The sequence below is a fragment of the Antennarius striatus genome, chromosome 3 (genome assembly GCF_040054535.1).
Source record: "Antennarius striatus isolate MH-2024 chromosome 3, ASM4005453v1, whole genome shotgun sequence".
In the NCBI taxonomy this organism is placed as follows: Eukaryota; Metazoa; Chordata; class Actinopteri; order Lophiiformes; family Antennariidae; genus Antennarius; species Antennarius striatus.
In genome coordinates, this window is record NC_090778.1 from 28,036,481 (window position 1) to 28,055,569 (window position 19,089).

Here is a 19,089-nt window from a genome sequence, read left to right on the forward strand (position 1 = left end):
ACTGAAGCGAGCGGGACGCGGTTAGTTCAGGAGAAGCAGCAATGGAGACCGAGGAGCTGGCGTCCAAGGCGAGGCCGAGGCGCCTCACCGCCCTGCAGGAGCAGCTCGTCTGGGCCCTGCTGGAGTCCGGCCTGTCCCGGGACGTCCTGGTCCAAGCCGTCGGCGAGCTGGAGCGGGACCGGGCGAGCGCCGGGGCGGAGAAGGGCGACAGGGGCGACGGAGAGAGCTCCGAGGAGGGGGAGATGGATTTCCCCCCTCCGATATACCGCGAGCTGGAGCAGCTGGCTCCAGAGGAGGCGTCCAAACTGAGGTCTGAAGTCGACCATCTCCTCCAGTAAGTATCCGTGGAAACGCCATGGTAACAGAGCGGTGTGTCCGCGTCGCCCGGCGGGACCCGGCCGGGGAGAAAACGCCTCAAAAATGACTTCCTGTCTTTTCCAACTCCTCGTCCTCCTGCGAGCGTCTGCCTCCCTCCGGCCTCTGGGGCCAATTTAAAGAGGGTTCCTCCTTTGCTGGTTACTAATTACCCACCCGTCGTTATTCTGCAGCCATTTCTTAATAAATAAGCTGCATCGGTGAAGATTAATGGAGCGGCTCTGGTCATGTGAGCTCCTGTTGACACAAGGCAGGAGTTGAACGCTTCAGACCAGCGACCTGGCGTCTGGATCGGACCCACAGTTTACTAGAGTTCTTTAAAGGAGGGGGTTTGAAGCGGATCTTTGTTTTATTTTACATTAAATGTGTGAAACGTTTGAGTCCAGACAGACGACGGTTTCCATCCCTCCGCTCAGAGACGTTAGTCCGGCGCCATGAAGGCGTTTTCACCGCCGCCGCCGCCGGCCTGTTGGAGCTGGACTTTGGCCTCGCGTGCTTTCCCTTATCACTATGTCAACAGGAGCGGAGTGCAGCTTCATGTCTGCTGGGGGGGGGGGGGGGGGCTGGGTGTGTGTGTGTGGGGGGGGGGGGTCACCTGTTTATGTTTTATTTGTCAGTCAAATAAGGAACATAAACAGACGACCAGAGGAGAACCCAGAAAATGAATCTTCTATCAAATAATGAATTACTATCACATTACATTGTCTGGAGAATTTGTTATTTCCACTATAATCAAAGTTCTATTAAATAAAGAGTGAAATAATTAAAACTTTTTAAGATTGAACTCAAATTTAAAAATTGTTTGTTTTTTCCTCAATATTTCCTGAATTTGGATTTTTTTCCTGACTTCTTGGTGGAGTTCTGGGGTTGTTTTTGGTTTAAAGGTGTAAATGTTGTTGCTCTGGTAGGGGGGACCCCTGGCACGTGGCGAAGATGGTGAAAAGCTACATGCAGCAGCACAACCTCCCCCAGAGGGAGGTGGTGGAGTCCACCGGGCTGAACCAGTCCCACCTGTCCCAGCACCTGAACAAAGGGACGCCCATGAAGAACCAGAAGCGAGCCGCTCTGTACACCTGGTACGTCAAGAAGCAGTGCGAGATCAGCCAGCGTGAGTGCACCGCAAACACACACACACACACACACACACACACACACACACACACACACACACCAAACCCCCCAGGAACTGGACGAAATAAATAAAAACAATCCCTGTAGAGTTCACCAACGCCAAACACGGCCTGCCGTCGGCGGAGGAGCAGGGGGAGGACACCAGGAAGGGGCGGAGGAACCGCTTCAAGTGGGGCCCGGCGTCCCTCCAGATCCTGTTCCACGCCTACGAGCGCCAGAAGAACCCCAGCAAAGAGGAGAGGGAGGGGCTGGTGGAGGACTGCAACAGGTGGCAGCAGACAAGCACTTCCTGTTTGTTTCACAATAAAAGTAGTTCTTTTTAAAAACATTTTTGTGATTAAAGAAGCTGCCCTGACCCCCCCCCCCCTTCCTCCAGGGCGGAGTGTCTCCAGAGGGGCGTGTCCCCCTCCCAGCTGGCCGGCCTGGGCTCCAACCTGGTGACGGAGGTCCGGGTCTACAACTGGTTCGCCAACCGCCGCAAAGAGGAGGCCTTCCGCCACAAACTGGCTCTGGACACGCCCTTTACCAGCCAGTCAGCCCCCCCGTCTCACCCCACCCTCCCGCCAAGTCCCGAGTCCGGTAATACCCCCCCCGCCGTGATCACCAACGTAACTGACCCTGCTGTGCCCCCCGTTAACCCTGTCGCTGCTTCCAGGTGTGAAGTTCAGCCAGCAGCTCCTGTGTGACCCGGGCAGAGGCGCCGGGGGGGACCGGGGGGGACGCCTGGCGGTGAGCCCCATCCAGCTGGAGCCCAGCCACACACTCCTCGACACGCAAACCCCCAAACAGGTGAGACGCCGTCTCGTCCCGCCGCCCAGTTCGTGTCCCGCTCCACCACAGCCCTCGTTACCCAGAGTTCTGTGGGGCTCCTAGGTGTCCAGCAGCGGCCCGCTGCCCCCGGTTAGCACCCTGACCTCCCTGCACAGCCTGTCTGCCTCCCCCGCCTCCTCGCAGAGCCTCATCATGGCCTCGCTGCCCAGCGTCATGAGCCTGGGGGAGTCGCCGCTTTTCATCGGTAATAAACCATTTATTACAGGTAGTCCTCAACATACGAACACAACCGGTTCAGAGAGGCTGAATTGTTTGTAAATTGTTTTTTAATAAATTCCAATCCATAATCTAGAATAGATTGGAATTTAATAAATAATCCCCATCTGAGGTCATTTAGATCTCATAACTACTGTTGTCCTGTTCGTATCTTGAGGACTTCCTGAACACAGATTATTCACAATAAACACACGACTTTACATGGTGTGTGTGTGTGTGTGTGTGTGTGTGTGTGTGTGTTCCACGCCTCACAGGTTTAGCCTCCACCCAGCCTCAGACGGTGCCGGTCATCAACAACGTGGGCGGCAGCTTCACGACTCTCCAGCCAATCTCCTTCCAGCAGCAGCTCCACGCCGCCCCCCAGCAGCCGATACCGCAGCACCTCCAGAACCACATGGGCTCCAGTCCCTTCATGACGACGCTGCCGTGTCACAGTAAGGCGCCGGCGCCGTCCCCATCCGTCCTGTCCGCCGCGTGGCGTCTCACCGTCTCTTCCTCTTCCAGTGTACAACAAATCGGACTCCCCCCAGTACCCGTCCTCCAGCCTGCTGTCCCAGGCCATGGTCATCGCCGACAGCAGCAGCCTGGGGGCGCTGACGAGCCTGGCCACCGTCAGACAGGTAAACGGGTCGACGGCGTCAGCGGGCCCAGAGGGACGTATCCGTCGGTAACAACTGTCCTCTGGTTTGGTTCAGATTCTAGCGACGGACCCGGAGGAACAGACGGACTCACCTTTACAGGACGACACTCTGCACCTGCAGCCGGACACACCTGTACCAGGTATGACCTTTGACCTCACTGCTAAGGTTTAGCTGCGTAGCCACGTTGACGATTAGTGCGATAAAGCTAAGGGGGCGGACAAACGGGTCCGGAGACGAAACGCCTTTAAAATGGTTAAAAGTAGTTTGAGACAGACTGAACTCGTCTCTCCAGGTTCGACTGAAGTTTGTTTCACCCTGAATCTTCCTCTATGTTTACGTTTGAGTTAAACGTTCTTCTGTCGACAGCTTCCTCTGAGAGCCTGGAACTCTATCCTGCTTCGACACAAAGCCACCAGTCGCACCTCCTCTCTCCTTCACCGACGGACATCGGCTCCTACATCCCCACACAGATGGTTTCTACGGCCCAGTGAACCCAGCTGGACGCCGTTCTGGACTGGAGGAAACAACCAGGAGAACCTGAGACAACTGATCGACGATGTTTCTGAAACTCCAGACGAACAAGAAACGACCAGAGTCGATTCACTTTTGATACGACGAACGCTTCAAATCATCACAAAACGCATTTTTATTAAAATGTAGATATTCACAGATTCTTCTTTACATTGAAACACGTAAACCGACACGTTTCCTGCTCCTTCATGCCCATAAAGGAACGGGAACGACAGCCATGATCGACCCATTCACGCCCAGAATCGAGTAAAGTTTTAATCCAGAAAACATTCCTGGAGATTAAAGCTAAAGCGCTACCAGTTAGCAGCAAAACTCGCAGAAAGAAAGAAAGAAAAATCAACCCAAAGTGTTTGTAACTCAAGGAGGCAGCGTGAGATTCAGACGCTCCTTACCCTCAGAGTAGAAGATGGTCCTCCACCGTTAGCGGGGAGGCTAAAGGACAGATGTCGCCGCTAGAACCTCACAAGACGCCCTCGACGCCGCGTTACACGTGAGGCCTCTTGCGCTCCTGTGACGCCGGCGTGAAACAAACATCCTTGTTTGTTCAGTGTAAATAAATAAAGATTCTCCATCTCTGTAAAATCGGTAACGACTGCGTTTCCATCCTTGGGTTTCTGAGCATCTGTTCAGGGAATAAAAAAAAAAATCCCATAATTCAGCCTGAAGTTTCCTCCTCTGTGTTTTGCTTCTTCTTCTTCTTGCGTTTAATTTTGACTTCCTGTTCCAGCCTCTCGTGGTCGCCGTTTGTCCGTGGAGGAGCGTCGCTCCCTTCTGGATTCTGCTTCCTCTTTTTTTTCTTCTTCTTCTTCACGTGGTCTTCCTCCTCCAGCGTTGTCTTTACCTTTCCAGAGGGGGGAGACTCCGCTGGTGGCGTCAGGGATGAAGCGGGTAACAGGTCCTGGATGGACACAGCTGCCTCCTTCAGCCTGGTTTCCATCTCACTGTCGCTGTCGCTGAGACCAACAGAAAAACGGAGAAAGTCAAACGGACGGAGAATATAGGATGAAGTGTAGGATAAAAACAAAATACGGAAGAAGAACCTGGAACTGGGAACAGGCCGGCGCTGCACAGGAGCTGGAGGATCGTCGTTCGTCTGTCCCGGGACCGACGTGGAAAACAGACGAAATCCTGCCAGAAAAAACAAACGTCAGATTTAAGGAGAGAATTTCAATAAAAACATCAACGGAGAGAGAAACTTCACCTTCATCTTCATCGCTTTCTCCTGCTTTCACACAGGATGAAGGGTCGGACTGCTGCTCTGTAATATAACTGACATGAGCAGACAGATCAGACGATGCTGCGTGGATTACGGAGCCGTCATACGAAACCGTCACAGACATCACATGACTCACCTGTCGAGGAACGCGCCCAACTTTTTGGCGACGTGTATCCTAAAGCCCTGGGTGACCTGGAGTTCGTTTCCATCGTGTTCATGTTGGGCGACGACAACACTGCAGCAAAGCCAGACAACATGTGAACACATCTGATAATCACCATTCATTATTGATTATGGATTAGATTTCTTTGCACGGATACACATCATAGATAGAATCATGCAGTCTATCAATGTGTGGAGATATGGAATCAATTTTCTGCACTCTCTTCCCAAAACTAACTTATGATGAGTTTCCCTTTATTTACACAAAGAAAAGGGAGAATTCAGTGCATTATTCACATTCAGACCAGGTTTCTGTCAAAAATGGGACATGGGATTATAATCTGTGAATCCTTTATTGTATCAGATAAAAGGAGATTTGACACTGCTTTAGAAGGAGACCTGGTCCAATAAAGTCATGATTTGAAAATGCAGCTCAATTTCTTGATTATGCATTTTTACTATATATATATATATTATGTAAATAAAATGTAGTAAAAATTTAAATGCAGTAAATTCACTCACCGTTTTGTGTGTTGCACGTCGCTGCCTCCATCTACAACACACGAACACAGCTAGCTTTAGCTAACGTTTATTAGCATCGCAGCTAAAGTTTCTCCCGGCGTTTCTTCGTCATTAAATTATTAAAAATCTTCCCCCGAACAGCATCGAACTGCTCACCCGTCTCGTTTCCTCTCCGCGCCTCCCACACCGCCTCCCGGCATCTCCTCAGCTCCTCATCGTCGCTGCTGCTGGAGTCACTGAGCTTCTTCCTACAGGAGGCCGCCATCATGAAGCACGCGCTGGTGGCGGTAGTCTGTTTTCAGCCGAGGCTTCTGGGTAATGAAGTCCGAGGAGCTCGGCCCAGGCGTTTATCGAGGAGGATAAACTCCAAAATAGCTGTAAACTGAGTGTTTCTGACTCTAGAAATGAAGATTGTTTTACTCATATCATTTAGGCCCTTATTCAAAAATATCAGGCATGATTAGATTATAATTCTACAAAAATTATACATCAACAATGTTTTTTTGCATGTTGCTAAAATTACCATTAAATTGTTAGAAAAAATAAAAACGGAATCTGGACCAATAAACAAAATTTAATGACACTGCCCCAGGTCCAACCTCCGCAGCAATTTGTGAAATTTGTTTTATATACTTTCTTGTAATCCTGCAGACAAAAAAAATTCTGACCCTCCATGGTAAACATATTTATTAATGAATCCAAAAATATTGATTCCCTTTTAGAACAAAACAACATAGAAGACACAGATTGACCTGACGTTTCACCCTCTGGAGGCAGGAAATTTTTCTCTTCATCCACACTTTGGGTTTCAATAATAAATACCCATCAGCAATGCAATCTATCCAGGCTATTTCAGTTTATATCAAAGGTTTTAATAACCCTGAACAGAACTGGTTTTTGAGCCAGATCTAATTTGGTGGGAAAGAGGCATCACTGTCCTGTGTGCTGTGGAGAAACTTAACGGAGCAGCGACTGTCCGGTTATCCTCAGGTCTTGAATCACAGTGATGTTGTGCTACACGAACTAGGAAGTCCTCAACAGGATTAAATAAGGTAGAACAAACAGATTTAGAGACCAACGGCGTACCAGAAAAGTCACATTCCACTGTTGTCTCTTCATTTATCCCAGAGCGTTGAGGTTCTAAGTTGATAGAACAGTCGACTTTGTCACAGAACTGTAACAAATATTAGCATATGACTTCATGAGAGCCCATACTGTCCTTGACTTAAATCTTCAAACATAACGTCAACATCAAGCTTAAATCTGACAGAAAGGAAGAATGAAACAAGTCTACGACTAACAATACTGTAAAACAACTAGTTAATGCTCGCTTTGAGGCAGAAGGTAGTTCAAGGACACATCAGCAGAAACAAAAGTCTAACAGGATTAACGCGGTCTATGGAGTCCCTTTCCAGCAGAGACGGCAAGAAACGTAAGGCAAAAGTGTTCAAGCGGTTTCACGCAATCCGTTGAGTCTCACGGATGTTTGTCCGCAAAGGAATAACTTCCATCCCCCCAAAAAGAAGATTTAGGAAGCCAATCCTCTGCACGCGTCCTTCCCTTCAGGTGTTACAGACCGCCGTTGTAAGCGTAGTCCGCCTTGTTGTGCATGATGAGTTTGTTGTCCACAAAGTAGAAGCTGTCTGATCGGGTCTCGTAAGGGTGCGCCACCATCTGACGAACTGGAGGAGGAAGGAGAGAAGAAGAAATGAAGGATGACGGGACAGAAAACCAAAGACGACATTTGCGTCGCGAGCCGTGGAACTCACTGAGGTCCTCTGGGAGCTGTGGAAACTCGTAGATGTGTTCGCACGTGTTGCGGCTGTTGGGGATGCAGAAACCAAAGTCGAAGTCAAAGTTCTTGAGCAGGCGTCCCTGGAAGTAATGTCTCTCGATCATACGGAAGCTGTTGATGGGCTGGTCCCCCACCGTGAACTCCACGCTGAGGACGGGAAAGACGGACTTTACAGATCAGCTGGAGCAGAGAGATTCATGGGAAACGGAGCGTAAAGCTCACGTCGGCGACTTACGTGGCTCCAACGGTGCACAGCTTCAGGAAAGCTGGTGTGAACTGATAGCGCACAAAGCGTCCCGCACTGGTGTCCACGTCACCGCCCTCGTCCTCACCGTCCACTGGACCCGCTGCGGGAAACAAGAATGTAGAGATGTTTCCACTTTAGATGTCCTGTATTCCACTAGGAGATTAAAATGGACACATTCTGATATATCTTTGAACACAGTAGAACCTCAACTCGTTGTACTTGTACTCTTAAACATGTCCTCTTCTTTGTCTAAATACTGCTGATATAGTATAAACCGCGTAGCTTTGACATCCTGCTGTTCATTGGTCCAGCCGCTTTAGGAACGCTGCTCCTGATGGAGCGACCGGCTCGACCGTCACTCACCGCTGTTGGGGGGTTTGGCGATCTCAAACAGCACCGTTCCTGTCTCCAAGTCTCTGATTTTGAAACGAGTGAAGTCAATGTTGTAGACGTTGTCCTCAGGTTTGCAGAGATAGTCTGGGGAGGGGGGGGGGATAATGGAGACAGTTAGCGTAACACAACACACGGTGATACAGTGCTGCCTAGAAACAACTGAGGGTTCAGTACTTTCTGCCTGATGAGTCATGCTGGAGCAGAGGGAAATCCACTGATGCTTTTGTTGTCTGGAACGGAAAAAGACTAAAAACAATCGGAGGCATTGAGCTGGAACTGTGTCGGATGAAGAGACTCTGAGGGTTCCCGTCTCCTCTTCCTTATCGTGACCCTCCTTACATCGCTGGACTCACACCTGCCTGAGAACAGAACCCAACACCCCCCTCTTCTGTCTCCTCGTGTGGACCGGTGCGAAGGAAAGTCCTGCCTAATATCACTATTAGCGCTCCAGGCTACCTCCGATTTTTCATTTTTGTTTTTATATATTTTTTATTTGACATGCTGATTTTAATCCCTGAAGGGACATTAGTGATTGATATAAACTTCAGTTATTACATCCCGCTTCACAGCGGCGATGTATTGTTATTGTCAGTGTCCGTGTGTCCGTGTGTTCGTCTGTTTGTCCACCAAATATCTTCACAACCGTTGCAGATAGAAAGATGAAACAAAAAGCACATTACTCGGGCAGCAAAGGGGACGAAAATGAGATGATGACCTTGAGAAACGTAGGTCAAGGTCAAATTTCAACTTTTGTACACTCGGGAACCGGATAAGATAGAAAGACGAGGGAGAAGGCCGGTGTGAAGTAGGTCAGACCACTAGCTTTGACCTTTGACCTAAGCAAATAGGTCAGGGTAAAATTTTAAATTCAGGGGTGTCGCAGGATGTTGTAGTCTGTGACTTCATTGGTTCTAGTTAGTTATTGAAATTGACTGAGTTATTAGCTATTGATATAAACTTCTACATGTTCCCATGACAACATTAACATTACTTTCTGAGCAGATCACGTAAAATCACGATTTTTCAGTTGTTGAAAATTCACGAACTTCGGTTCCAGCGTTAACCCTTGAATGACCGTGATGACGCGTTTCTGAGTCTTTGACCCCTGGACCCCCCGCTGCGCCCCTGGGACGCCTCCTTGCTGCTTACGCCACATCTTTATGACGTCAAAGTCAGAACAAGGGATGAACATGACCGTAAAGTTTAAGCCTTTGACCGAGTCAGCACTTTAAAGAAGTATTTTTATAACTAAAACCAACAGAGTTCGTAAAGTCGTCAGTTAGCCACAGTTAGCTCTGAGCCCCGGCTGCCGGCTGTGACTGCAGCCATGCTAATGACGTTAGCTTCCCGCAGCTCACCCTCCGTGACGGCCCGGAGGCCCAGGACGTGGTCGGGGGTGATCTCCGTCCCCAGAGCCCGGAGGTCCTTCTCCGTGACCACGGGCCACTTGTCCGTCTGACTGCGCCTCGACTTCAGCTTCTTCAGCATCCCTCCGCCGCTCTTCCGGTCCCTGTGGTTCGTCTCCGCACCGGCGTCCGGCTCCGGCTGCCCCTTACTGGCTGTCTTGTTCCGGGAACTGTTCATACCTGGACCTCCGGTGACCGTAAGGTTTATTGTGGGTTTTAGGGGAGAAACAGCGGGGGGAGCTTCAAGATGGCGTGATGCGCGTACAGGAGACGGGGAAGTCCGGCTGTGATTGGCTGAGCGCGATGGGGATTGTCATGGTTACCGATGGGGTGGGCGTGGATTCCGGCCCGGGGCGTCCCGTTTCGTCCCATCCTGTCAGCCAAAGTGTGAAATGACTTCAGCGTGTCCGATTCCAAAGCCTTCGTTAACACAGTTTGAGAAATTATATTAAGATTGGGTTTAAATTATCCAGTAGATTTTTTTAAAATGATCCCATCGATAACATTTTGTCCCTGCACCGGCATCCGGCAGGTGGCGCTGCGTCCCGGAAGTCACAGAGTTTGTTGACGGAAGTTGTCACGGAAGAAGAGACGAGCAGCGATGGTTCGCCTGAAGTCACGGTGAGATGTACTCCTAGTGTGTGTGTGTTTCTACCTGTGTGTGTGTGTGTGTGTGTGTGTGTTTCTACCTGTGTGTGTGTGTTTTACTGGTGTGTGTGTGTGTTTCTACCTGTGTGTGTGTTTTACTGGTGTGTGTGTTTCTACCTGTGTGTGTGTATTTCTACCTGTGTGTGTGTTTCTGATGTGCGTGTTTCTACCAGTGTATGTGTTTTACTGGTGTGTGTGTGTGTGTGTGTGTGTGTGTGTGTGTTTCTTGTGTATGTGTGTTTCTAAAGTGTGTGTTTCTAACGCGTGTGTGTGTGAGAGTTTCTAACGTGTGTGTGTTTGTAATGTGTGTGTGTGTGTGTGTGTGTGTGTGTGTGTGTGTGTGTGTGTGTGTGTGTGGTGTATTTCTAACGTGTGTGTGTGTTTCTTGTGTAGTTGTGTGTGTGTGAGTCTCTAACGTGTGTGTGTGTGTGTGTTTCTAACGTGTGTGTGTGTGTGTGTTTCTAACTTCTGTGTGTGTGCGTGCGTGTGTTTGTAACGAGTGTGTGTGTGTGTATTTCTAACTTGTGTGTGTGTGTGTGTGTGTGTGTGTGTGTGTTTCTAACGTGTGTGTGTTTCTAATGTGTCTGTGTGTGTTTCTAACGTGTGTGTGTGTGTATTTGTAACGTGTGTGTGTGTTTCTAACGTGTGTGTGTGTGTTTCTAAGGTGTGTGTGTGTGTGTGTGTTTTTAACGTGTGTGTGTGTGTGTTTCTAATGTGTGTGTGTGTGTGTTTCTAACGTGTGTGTGTGTGTGTGTGTGTGTGTGTTCCTAACGTGTGTGTCGTGTGACAGGTACCTCCTCTGTGAGGTGGTGGTCTCTGACCGGACCAGCCTGCTGCTGCTGGACGAACGCTCCATCGCTCTGACGGTGAGGGCGGCGGTGGGACGCGCCCACGGGGACTATGGGATGGCGATGTGCAGCCTGAGGTTCACCGGTGAGCAGCAGGAGGAGACGATCTGTGTCGGCCTTATTATCAGAATACACAATATATCAATACATCATCAAATAATTTAATAAATTAAATGTATAAAATGTAAAATCACAGGTGAGACTTGCTTGTGTGTAGAGGTGTAATTTATTCTCTCTCCACATGTCAGAGGTTTGATGTGTTGTCTTTGTAGAGAGTCTTGAGTCTGTAATAAATTTTTAAATGACGTTACCAGAGGACAACACGCACCGGGATGGTTTAGGTTCTAGTGAAGTCAAAATTACCCACAATGCTCCCTGTAAGAGTCAAGTTACTGTTCATTATTCCAGCTCACTGACTTCTCTGCTTTGCAGTGAAGTATCTGAACGCTCATACCGGGATAGTGTTCCTGCGTTTCCCCAAAAGGTTCTACAGACTCCTCTGGTCGGCTCTGCCCTTCATTACCAGTGTGGATACACGTGGGCAGACTGTCCCATGTTTCCTGAACTGTCTGCATGTGGGAGGTGAGCAAAACCATGATCACTTTTAAAAATCAAGTGGACACAATTCATTTTGTTTTTTTGTTGTTGTTTTTTATCAAGGAACAATCAGAACATGCCAGAAGTTTCTGATCCAGTACAACCAGAGGCAGCTCCATCGAATGTTTCTGAAATGTAAAAACCAAGGTGAGAGATTTAACCGCTTGTTGTCTATTGTTAATATTAATCCTTAATATATTACCATATTAATACATTAATAATAATATTAATCCAATCCTAACAGTTAATTTGATTTGTTTTAATTGCGCGAGTTCACTGGAGACTGAAAACCAATGCAAAATCTGATTTGATTGTTTGTTTTGCTCGTTTTCTCTTCACAGAAGAAGAAAAAGAAGTTCGCAAAGCCGTTCTCAGCTGTAACCTATTAGGGAGCACCATGGAGGAGACTAGGGAGGAAACAGACAGTGAGGAAGATGAAGATGGACTTTGCATGACAAAGTAAAAGGTGGAAGTGAGGTTATTTTCTTTAGATACATGTGTTCAAGTTGTTTTTTGAAGATTGAGAGAAAAGAAGAAAGTTTTTTTGCACATGCTTGGTGGATGGTCTACTACCGAAAAGTGATGCATAATGAATTTAAAGCATTTTTATATTTCAATAAATTTATTTTGGTATGTACCATTTGTTCACAAATAAAAGTTATAGTGTTTAAGGTTATGTGTTGGCTGTTGTTTAAGAATTAGAGGCGTGTGGTGAAGAAACACTCACTTCATACAATAAGATATGGCACAAACACTGCTTTTATCCTGGGCTTTGAACCAGAATTTTTTGCCAAGCCGTTCGTTCCGAACAGAAACAGTTTCTTAACGTTTCCGGGTTTATGTTCCACCCGTGAATTGGCGTTCCCGATCCGGTTAGAACAAAAAAAAAATACAATTCCCGATTCGGTTAATAACGTTTCTTGCAAATATAAATAAGGTAGCGGATTCTGTTCCAGAACATTTATAACAAATATAAAGTTTGGTTTCGTTCCTGACAAAATAACGTTTTCGTTCCTTCAACCGGTTCAGAGCATTGACAACATTTCCCATCATCCCTTGCGGGGCAGGTGTAATCAACTTATTTATATTCGCAGGCAGTATATGCAACATCCGGGTCTCTCAAGTTCTTGCTTGGCGACCCGTCGCCATTAGTGGTAGCTTGCTGGAACTGGAGTATTTTTTGGGCAAAAATCCTTGTTTTTTTCCTATTTTTCAGCTTTTGGGAAACACCCGAAGTCTCGTTGGAGGCAAATAGTTTTCCTTAACGAGCGAAGGCCGTGAATTCGGGGGTCTTGGCCCCGCGTGGCGAGCCTTCGTCCTCTCCTCCGACTGCCTGCATAACTTGAGACGCCGATATCGTGTCTCTTATTTTTTCTCGGGTTTGATTTGTTGTCAAGATGTCGCCGTAATGGGGTCCCCCCGTTTGACCGAAATGAATCAGGGCCTTCGTCGCCTGACCCGCACTCACCGCAGCCCGCTTTCCTCCTCCGTTTTTCTGTTTGATGCTAACGAGCTCGTCGGCTCTCTGCCCGGAGCTCGGCCCCCGCAACAGCACTCACTGTCCGGGTACAGACATGGAGAAAAACCCCAACAGCAGTACCAGCACCAAGGTTCCGCCCCGTTCCAGCTCTACAGGACCAGTACCGGGCGAAACTAAGACTAAAACAGGTGAACCTGCCGCGGCTGAAGCTAATGGCTGTGATGCTAGCAGCTAGCCGGGCCTGCTGAGGCCTAGTCGTTAGGCTTTCGTCGGTGACGTAGCTGTCAAAACATTTGACCCTCGGAGCCTCGATAAGCTCCTTAGAGTGGCGAGTCAAGGGGTCAAAGTTTGCGTTTATTAGGTGTTAATTGTTTACTTGACTTTCTTTCTTGTAATTAAAAAGTTGACGAATACAAAAGTACAACTTATATACACAACCCGTCAGCTGCAATAAAAAGTCATCCGATGTTTAATCATTCTATCAAATTTCAATGGAAGTCCACTGTAAAGGTGATGCGGTAATGTACAGAAAACTTTATTTTAATTGTTTTACTTTTAATAAAGTGTTAATATGCAGATGAACCATCACTGATCTGTAACAAATAATCAGTGATAGAGAAAATGACCATTTTTCATTTCACTAACTATGATGTTGTAACCATAACTTGGCAACTCTACAAGAACTATTCTTACAAATAAGGCTTCACAAATTAAGAATTACTGATTAATACCATTTAAAATAATAGATTTTTCTGTCTTTTGTTTCAGAAAACAAAAATAATGGCGGCTCAAAGCGCTACAGCCGCAAGCGCGAGCCCACTTTTCCTAAAACTGACCCTTTACCAGGCCCTCGCCGCACCAATTCACAGAAAAGCAAGAATTTTGACAAGAGACCCGCTCAGAGAGGCGGACGACAGTATGGTGCTGCAGGTGGAGGACGACGCGAGGAGGTTGGCATTGTGATCACCTCCACCAGTTCCTGAAGCCCTCGCTGAAACGGTTCTGAACACATTCCTCTCCGCCTCTGCAGGTAGCAGAGACACGCCGGGCAGAGTTTAGCTCCGCTCAGTTTGCTGGACCGAAGAAAATAAGCCTGAACCACCTGCTGAACTTCACCTTTGAACCCCGTGGAGGCAACAGTGGAATCGGAGATGTGGCCCACTCCTCCTGGGGTCGGAGAAACAAGTGGGGCCACAAGCACAAGCCCTTCAACAAGGAGCTTTTCCTGCAGGCCAAGTAAGCATCGCCTGCATGTTTAATCTGTCTGAGACGGAGTCCAAACGCGTGTCCTTTATCTTGGCGTGTTTCAGTTGCCAGTTCGTTGTGTCTGACGACCAGGACTACAAGGCTCACTTCACCGACCCAGACACTCTGGTCAACTGGGACTGTGTGCAGCAAGTGGTGAGTGTTTGTCTTCCACTCAAATCCACTCATGACATACTCAACTTTGTTGCATCGTAAGCTGTCACACATTCTCCGTTTTCCTCTGAATCACCATCCTCTGTTCCGTAAAATTTATTATCGAGCGGATGACGATCAGTTCTTATGATGCTATGATTGAAGGCCTGATTTTCACTGACGAGCTCCACCAATCTGTTCCCACCCCTCCCTTTAAAAAAACATAATAGATGTCGTTGGGAGCCAGTGAGTTAATCTGAACAGACTATTTTAGAGAAATGACCACAAAGCCTTCATCCAGAGAGTGCAACGGGATTTTTACGTTTGTCCAGCAGCAGCTTATAAACGGTAAAATGTCGTCTGCTCCTCCGTCCTCCAGTTGATTCAGAAACGAACAGCCAAGACAAACCATAATCTCCAGGGGTGCATTTGTTTTTAATCCAGTGAGTCTACATTGTGATGCATTCACTGACCATCAGTCTGTGTCCATATGCAGCGGATCTACAGCCACGAGGTCCCGTCGTGTCCGATCTGCCTTTACCCGACGGTGGCGGCCCGCATCACCCGCTGTGGACACATCTTCTGCTGGCCGTGCATGTTGCACTACCTGTCTCTGAGCGACAAGAGCTGGTCCAAGTGTCCCATCTGCTACGAGGCTGTCCACGCCGCCGACCTGAAGAGGTGGGAGACCAGGCCAGTGGGAGAGGAAAGGGCCTCCTTACGCAAGCTAAGTTCCTAACAGAAAGGTTTGTGTTGCAGTGTGGTCGCTATGGAGACCAGGCAGTATGTGGTTGGTGATGTCATCACCATGCGCCTGATGCGGCGGGAGAAGGGTGCTCTGGTGGCCATGCCCAGCTCTCAGTGGGTGAAGGTGGAGGAGCCGGTTCGCTTCGGAGGTGAGAGCGGTTTATTTCTCATTTGTAATCTACTAGTCATCAGAAGGTCTCTTCTCGAGCTGCGGTCCTGCGTTGTTCCGTAGATGCGGCTCTCAGCTCGTACTCCAAACTGCTGCTGGCCTCCCCGGCCCAGACGCTGAGCCTGGTGGGGGAGGACAAGGCCATCCTGGAGGCTCAGCTCAGCCAGGAGGAAGACGCCGGCGGCTGCTTCACCCAGAGCGCCCTCTGCCTCCTGCAGGTAAGGGAGCCCGAACTCTGAACCTCTGGCGCCGGTGCTTGTCTATTTTCTTGATGTGACGTCTCCGTGACGATGAACAGTGGCTGTTTTGTGTGTTTGCTGCAGGAGCAGGAGGAGGCGCTGCTGAAGCAGCAGAGGCTGAACGCGGGAGAAGGCTTCGACCTCTCCTCTCTGACTCTGGATGAACCTTCGTCTCCTGAGGAAGACGACGTGCCGACGAGCTTCAGCAGCACCAAGGTGGGTGTCGGGTCTCCTGATCTTACTGGTTCTGTTGTGGCTCCTATTTTGTGAGTACTTGGGGGTTCACTCTGGTCTCCGCGCCGGTCTCCACCCCACAGCCTGTGCTGCTCTACGCCTCCGCCTTCGACGACGAGGTGGCTGAGGTCCCGGAGGAGGACGCCGCCCCCGAGCAGCCGTGTTTTCCTGCAGGCGTTTTGGAGAGTGTGGTGGAAGAGCCTGCAGAGGCCCTGCCCGATGTGGAGGGCCCCGCCCAGCCGCCAGAATCAGGCCGGCCCTCAGCCAGCGTGGTGCACGGACCCTACTACTATTTCTACCAGGGTGGGTCAGGTTTTAGGTTTCTATAAAGACCCCAGCAGCATGAAAACCCTCTGAAAAGCTTTTTACGATCACACTGCTGGCTCTGACTCTCTCTGGCGTTCCTCCTCCCAGCCGACGACTGCCAGCAGATGTTCCTGCATCCTCTGAATGTACGCTGTCTGCTGCGGGAGTACGGCAGCCTGGAGGCCAGTCCGGACTCCATCACGGCCAGGGTGGTGGAGATCGTGGGCCAGACGGTCACTGAGGTCAGCAGCAGCGTGAACAGACAGCTGGTCGGTAACCGGTGGGCGCCGTCTCCGCCTAAATGTCTCTCCGGTGTTTCGCTGCAGGAAGTTCGCCGTCGACACCGATACCTGGCTCACCTGCCGCTCACCTGCGAGTTCAGCATCTGCGAGTTGGCCCTGCAGCCACCCGTCCTGTCCAAGGAGACTCTGGACACGTTCGCAGGTTGAGGCGCGTCTCCTCCAGGATGCAGGTGAACCGTCTGACGCTCGCTCTAACTCTCCTCCGACCCGCAGACGACTTCGAGAAGAGGAGGCGGCTGCGGCAGAAGAAGGCCAGGGACGAGAAGCGCCGAGAGAAGAGGATTGAAATGGAGGAGAACAAGAAGCAGGGAAAATGTAAGTAGAGCCGTCGCCACGGAAACGCACTGAGGAATTTGAGGAAGCAGATGACCGGTGAAACTCTCCCTCCAGATCCTGACGTGCACATCGGGTTGGAGAACCCCCAGCACTTCCCGGCGTTTGGGTCTCCGCCGCTCGGCAGCGGCCTCCACGTTCAGCCCGACTTCACGCTGGAGCCGCCGTCGCCGCCGGGCAGCAGCCCCTCCTCCGGTCAGACCGCCGTCTTCCTCCTCAGCTTCACTGAACTGAACGTTTCAGCTTCAGGCGTCTCAACGCCGTGACTTTGTTTCTCCAGATGCAACCAGGTTCCCGAGTCTGAGTGGTGGACCGGGGACGAGCCCGTCGCCCGTCGTGGGCAGCGTGGAGGACGACGCCCACTGCGTGTCCTTTGCACAGGTACGTGTGACGGGTGGAGAGGTGTGCTGGAGCGCTAACGCTAACGTGAGCCTTACTGTGTCCCGTACAGATGCTGAAAGACGGGAAGGCCAGAGTGGATGTGGGGCCCAGGGTGACTCCAAAGAAAGGTAGGAGTTTTCCATGGATATAGATGACTACCTGTGTGTGTGTGTGTGTGTGTGGTTGAAGTCACACACGCTGATGAATGTGTGTGAGATTTCCCGAACTTAACAGTGTGTTTCCTGTAAAACCCGTTTCCTCCTGATGACGTTTTTTCCTCTCCGTCCTCGTAGACCATCTGCTGGCCCCCCCGGTGGCGGACAGCGACGGGGAGAGCGACGGCTCCGACCGGATTCCGGTGCCCAGCTTCCAGAACTCCTTCAGCCAGGCCATCGAGAAGGCGCTGCTGCAGCTGGACAGCGGAGCGGCGACGCCCCCGCAGCCCGTCGTCGAGCCAGGTCAGCCGCGTAACCCCGTCGAGTCCAGCGCTGCTTCTGGAGTAGGTCCTCATTTATTTCCCTTTTTTTCAGATGAGAAAGGAGGAAAGAAGAAGAAGAAGAAGGTGAAGCTCCTCTTCAGCACCTCCATGGTTCACACCAAGTAGACGACACTGGCTGGGATTCGATCCGTTTGTCGGTGTTCTCGCCGCTTTCTTTACCTGCTTGAATTAGTAAACTTTGATTTTAGGTTCTGTTTGACTCACCATCCATTCAGGCTATGCAGTAACTTCCTGTCAAAGCATTATGGGTAACACTTGGCGCAGCTCTTAGGCAGATGTCTGGCTCGCGGGTGCTAGCGTTTAAGTGTTTGATCCGTTAGGGTCAGGAGTGACGGTCACGGATGATCCTGGGGTGCTGGGTGTTCCAGTCGCAGTCAGCCAGCTGTAGACGCTGCACCCTCAGATCATCCCACACTCACTCCACCTGTCACACGTTTGGTTTTCAGTGTTCATGTTTTCTAGCACGTCATCGACCTACATCAGGATAGATTTAAGGAGTGGGCCACAATATAGTATTTTGCAAAAATTCCCTGAAAATCAGTATTGAATTCAAGAGAAAATCTGTTGTTTTTACTCGTTTCATTGGCGCCTGCACTCACTCGGTTTCCCCTTCACCTTGAGTTGTTGACCTGCCTGTAGTCGTCCCCAGGTGGACATGTGGAGACTTGTAGGGAAAGACGGTCGGTTTTGTTGCAGCATTCTTTAATTCACGTTTCAGCAGGATTCTAGGCTGGTGGGCAGAAATAGTCTGTTGGAATGAATAAACAATTATGCACAACCAAATAATCTGAGTCTAATGTTTTTAACTGATACCGTGTTTAACTAGTCCTGCGCTGAGGACTGTTTGATGTAGTACCCACATCTGTCCGCATGGGGGCGGTTCTGTCTTTAGGCTGAAGGACTCGCAGGAGGCAGAAGGAAAGTTCTGTGGACTTTACTGCTATTACTATAATTCTCCTCTGAAACAAGTAAAATACAGTTCAAAGTTTTTCATAAAACATTCATGGAAAGCTGATGACAAAGAAAACTAGCAACACAAGATGAATAACATTCTGAAATGCAAAAGAGTTCCTAAATTTAGAACATTGTCTACATTATATCTAGACAGGCATCAGCCGTCAGCTTGAAATATCCTTGGTGTATAAACTATTATAGCTAATTTATGTCTGCGTTATAAAGATGTTTGGAGCCTTTTACTGTTTAAAAATGAAATTTATCAGATGGAAGCATTTCATCGATTTTTGTGTGCACTTCACAGTAGGTAAGAAGTGTTTGATTAAACAGTTTATGGATTATGGACAGGAAAAACACGTAATTTGAACAATAAAAAGTAAAGTTTTAATCCTGAGATACTAAACATGATGATAAACCCTCTCTATCATATGTACTATAAACTATGTTAGTTGTAATAGTAAATATCATTCCGACAGGAATTGGCCTTA

General features: G+C 49.2%; 5 protein-coding genes across 7 annotated transcripts; 3 read left to right on the top strand and 2 right to left on the bottom strand.

Annotated features, from left to right (window-relative positions):
- The first annotated feature begins 41 nt into the window (after nt 1-41).
- hnf1a (HNF1 homeobox a) lies at nt 42-3,863 on the top strand. The gene is made up of 10 exons (XM_068310032.1): nt 42-334; nt 1,284-1,483; nt 1,594-1,774; nt 1,883-2,085; nt 2,162-2,295; nt 2,380-2,521; nt 2,808-2,987; nt 3,058-3,173; nt 3,249-3,333; nt 3,561-3,863. The coding sequence occupies exons 1-10, from the start codon at nt 42-44 to the stop codon at nt 3,683-3,685; spliced, it is 1,659 nt and encodes a 552-aa protein (XP_068166133.1). The 3' UTR covers nt 3,686-3,863.
- Nucleotides 3,864-4,000: 137 nt separating this feature from the next.
- c3h12orf43 (chromosome 3 C12orf43 homolog) lies at nt 4,001-5,908 on the bottom strand. Of its 2 annotated transcripts, XM_068310035.1 has the most exons (6): nt 5,782-5,908; nt 5,626-5,656; nt 5,078-5,176; nt 4,927-4,994; nt 4,766-4,853; nt 4,001-4,678 (listed from the first exon to the last, which is right to left on the bottom strand). In XM_068310035.1, the coding sequence occupies exons 1-6, from the start codon at nt 5,891-5,893 to the stop codon at nt 4,381-4,383; spliced, it is 696 nt and encodes a 231-aa protein (XP_068166136.1). In that variant the 5' UTR covers nt 5,894-5,908; the 3' UTR covers nt 4,001-4,380. The 2 variants fall into 2 exon arrangements, with proteins under 2 accessions (XP_068166136.1, XP_068166135.1); XM_068310034.1 differs by having other exon boundaries at nt 4,001-4,853.
- A 395-nt stretch (nt 5,909-6,303) lies between these two features.
- On the bottom strand, nt 6,304-9,755 carry unc119b (unc-119 lipid binding chaperone B). Its single transcript, XM_068310461.1, has 5 exons — nt 9,419-9,755; nt 8,031-8,144; nt 7,656-7,767; nt 7,395-7,567; nt 6,304-7,307 (listed from the first exon to the last, which is right to left on the bottom strand). The coding sequence occupies exons 1-5, from the start codon at nt 9,642-9,644 to the stop codon at nt 7,195-7,197; spliced, it is 738 nt and encodes a 245-aa protein (XP_068166562.1). The 5' UTR covers nt 9,645-9,755; the 3' UTR covers nt 6,304-7,194.
- A 197-nt stretch (nt 9,756-9,952) lies between these two features.
- pop5 (POP5 homolog, ribonuclease P/MRP subunit) lies at nt 9,953-12,228 on the top strand. Of its 2 annotated transcripts, XM_068310463.1 has the most exons (6): nt 9,953-10,087; nt 10,905-11,047; nt 11,395-11,544; nt 11,623-11,706; nt 11,901-12,068; nt 12,102-12,228. In XM_068310463.1, the coding sequence occupies exons 1-5, from the start codon at nt 10,068-10,070 to the stop codon at nt 12,020-12,022; spliced, it is 519 nt and encodes a 172-aa protein (XP_068166564.1). In that variant the 5' UTR covers nt 9,953-10,067; the 3' UTR covers nt 12,023-12,068; nt 12,102-12,228. The 2 variants fall into 2 exon arrangements, with proteins under 2 accessions (XP_068166564.1, XP_068166563.1); XM_068310462.1 differs by having other exon boundaries at nt 11,901-12,226.
- Nucleotides 12,229-12,676: 448 nt separating this feature from the next.
- rnf10 (ring finger protein 10) lies at nt 12,677-18,785 on the top strand. The gene is made up of 17 exons (XM_068311718.1): nt 12,677-13,227; nt 13,808-13,989; nt 14,070-14,275; nt 14,350-14,440; nt 14,934-15,118; nt 15,197-15,333; nt 15,417-15,571; nt 15,677-15,808; nt 15,910-16,129; nt 16,241-16,374; nt 16,459-16,576; nt 16,648-16,749; nt 16,825-16,962; nt 17,048-17,148; nt 17,219-17,276; nt 17,442-17,606; nt 17,679-18,785. The coding sequence occupies exons 1-17, from the start codon at nt 13,062-13,064 to the stop codon at nt 17,750-17,752; spliced, it is 2,364 nt and encodes a 787-aa protein (XP_068167819.1). The 5' UTR covers nt 12,677-13,061; the 3' UTR covers nt 17,753-18,785.
- Nucleotides 18,786-19,089: the final 304 nt, after the last annotated feature.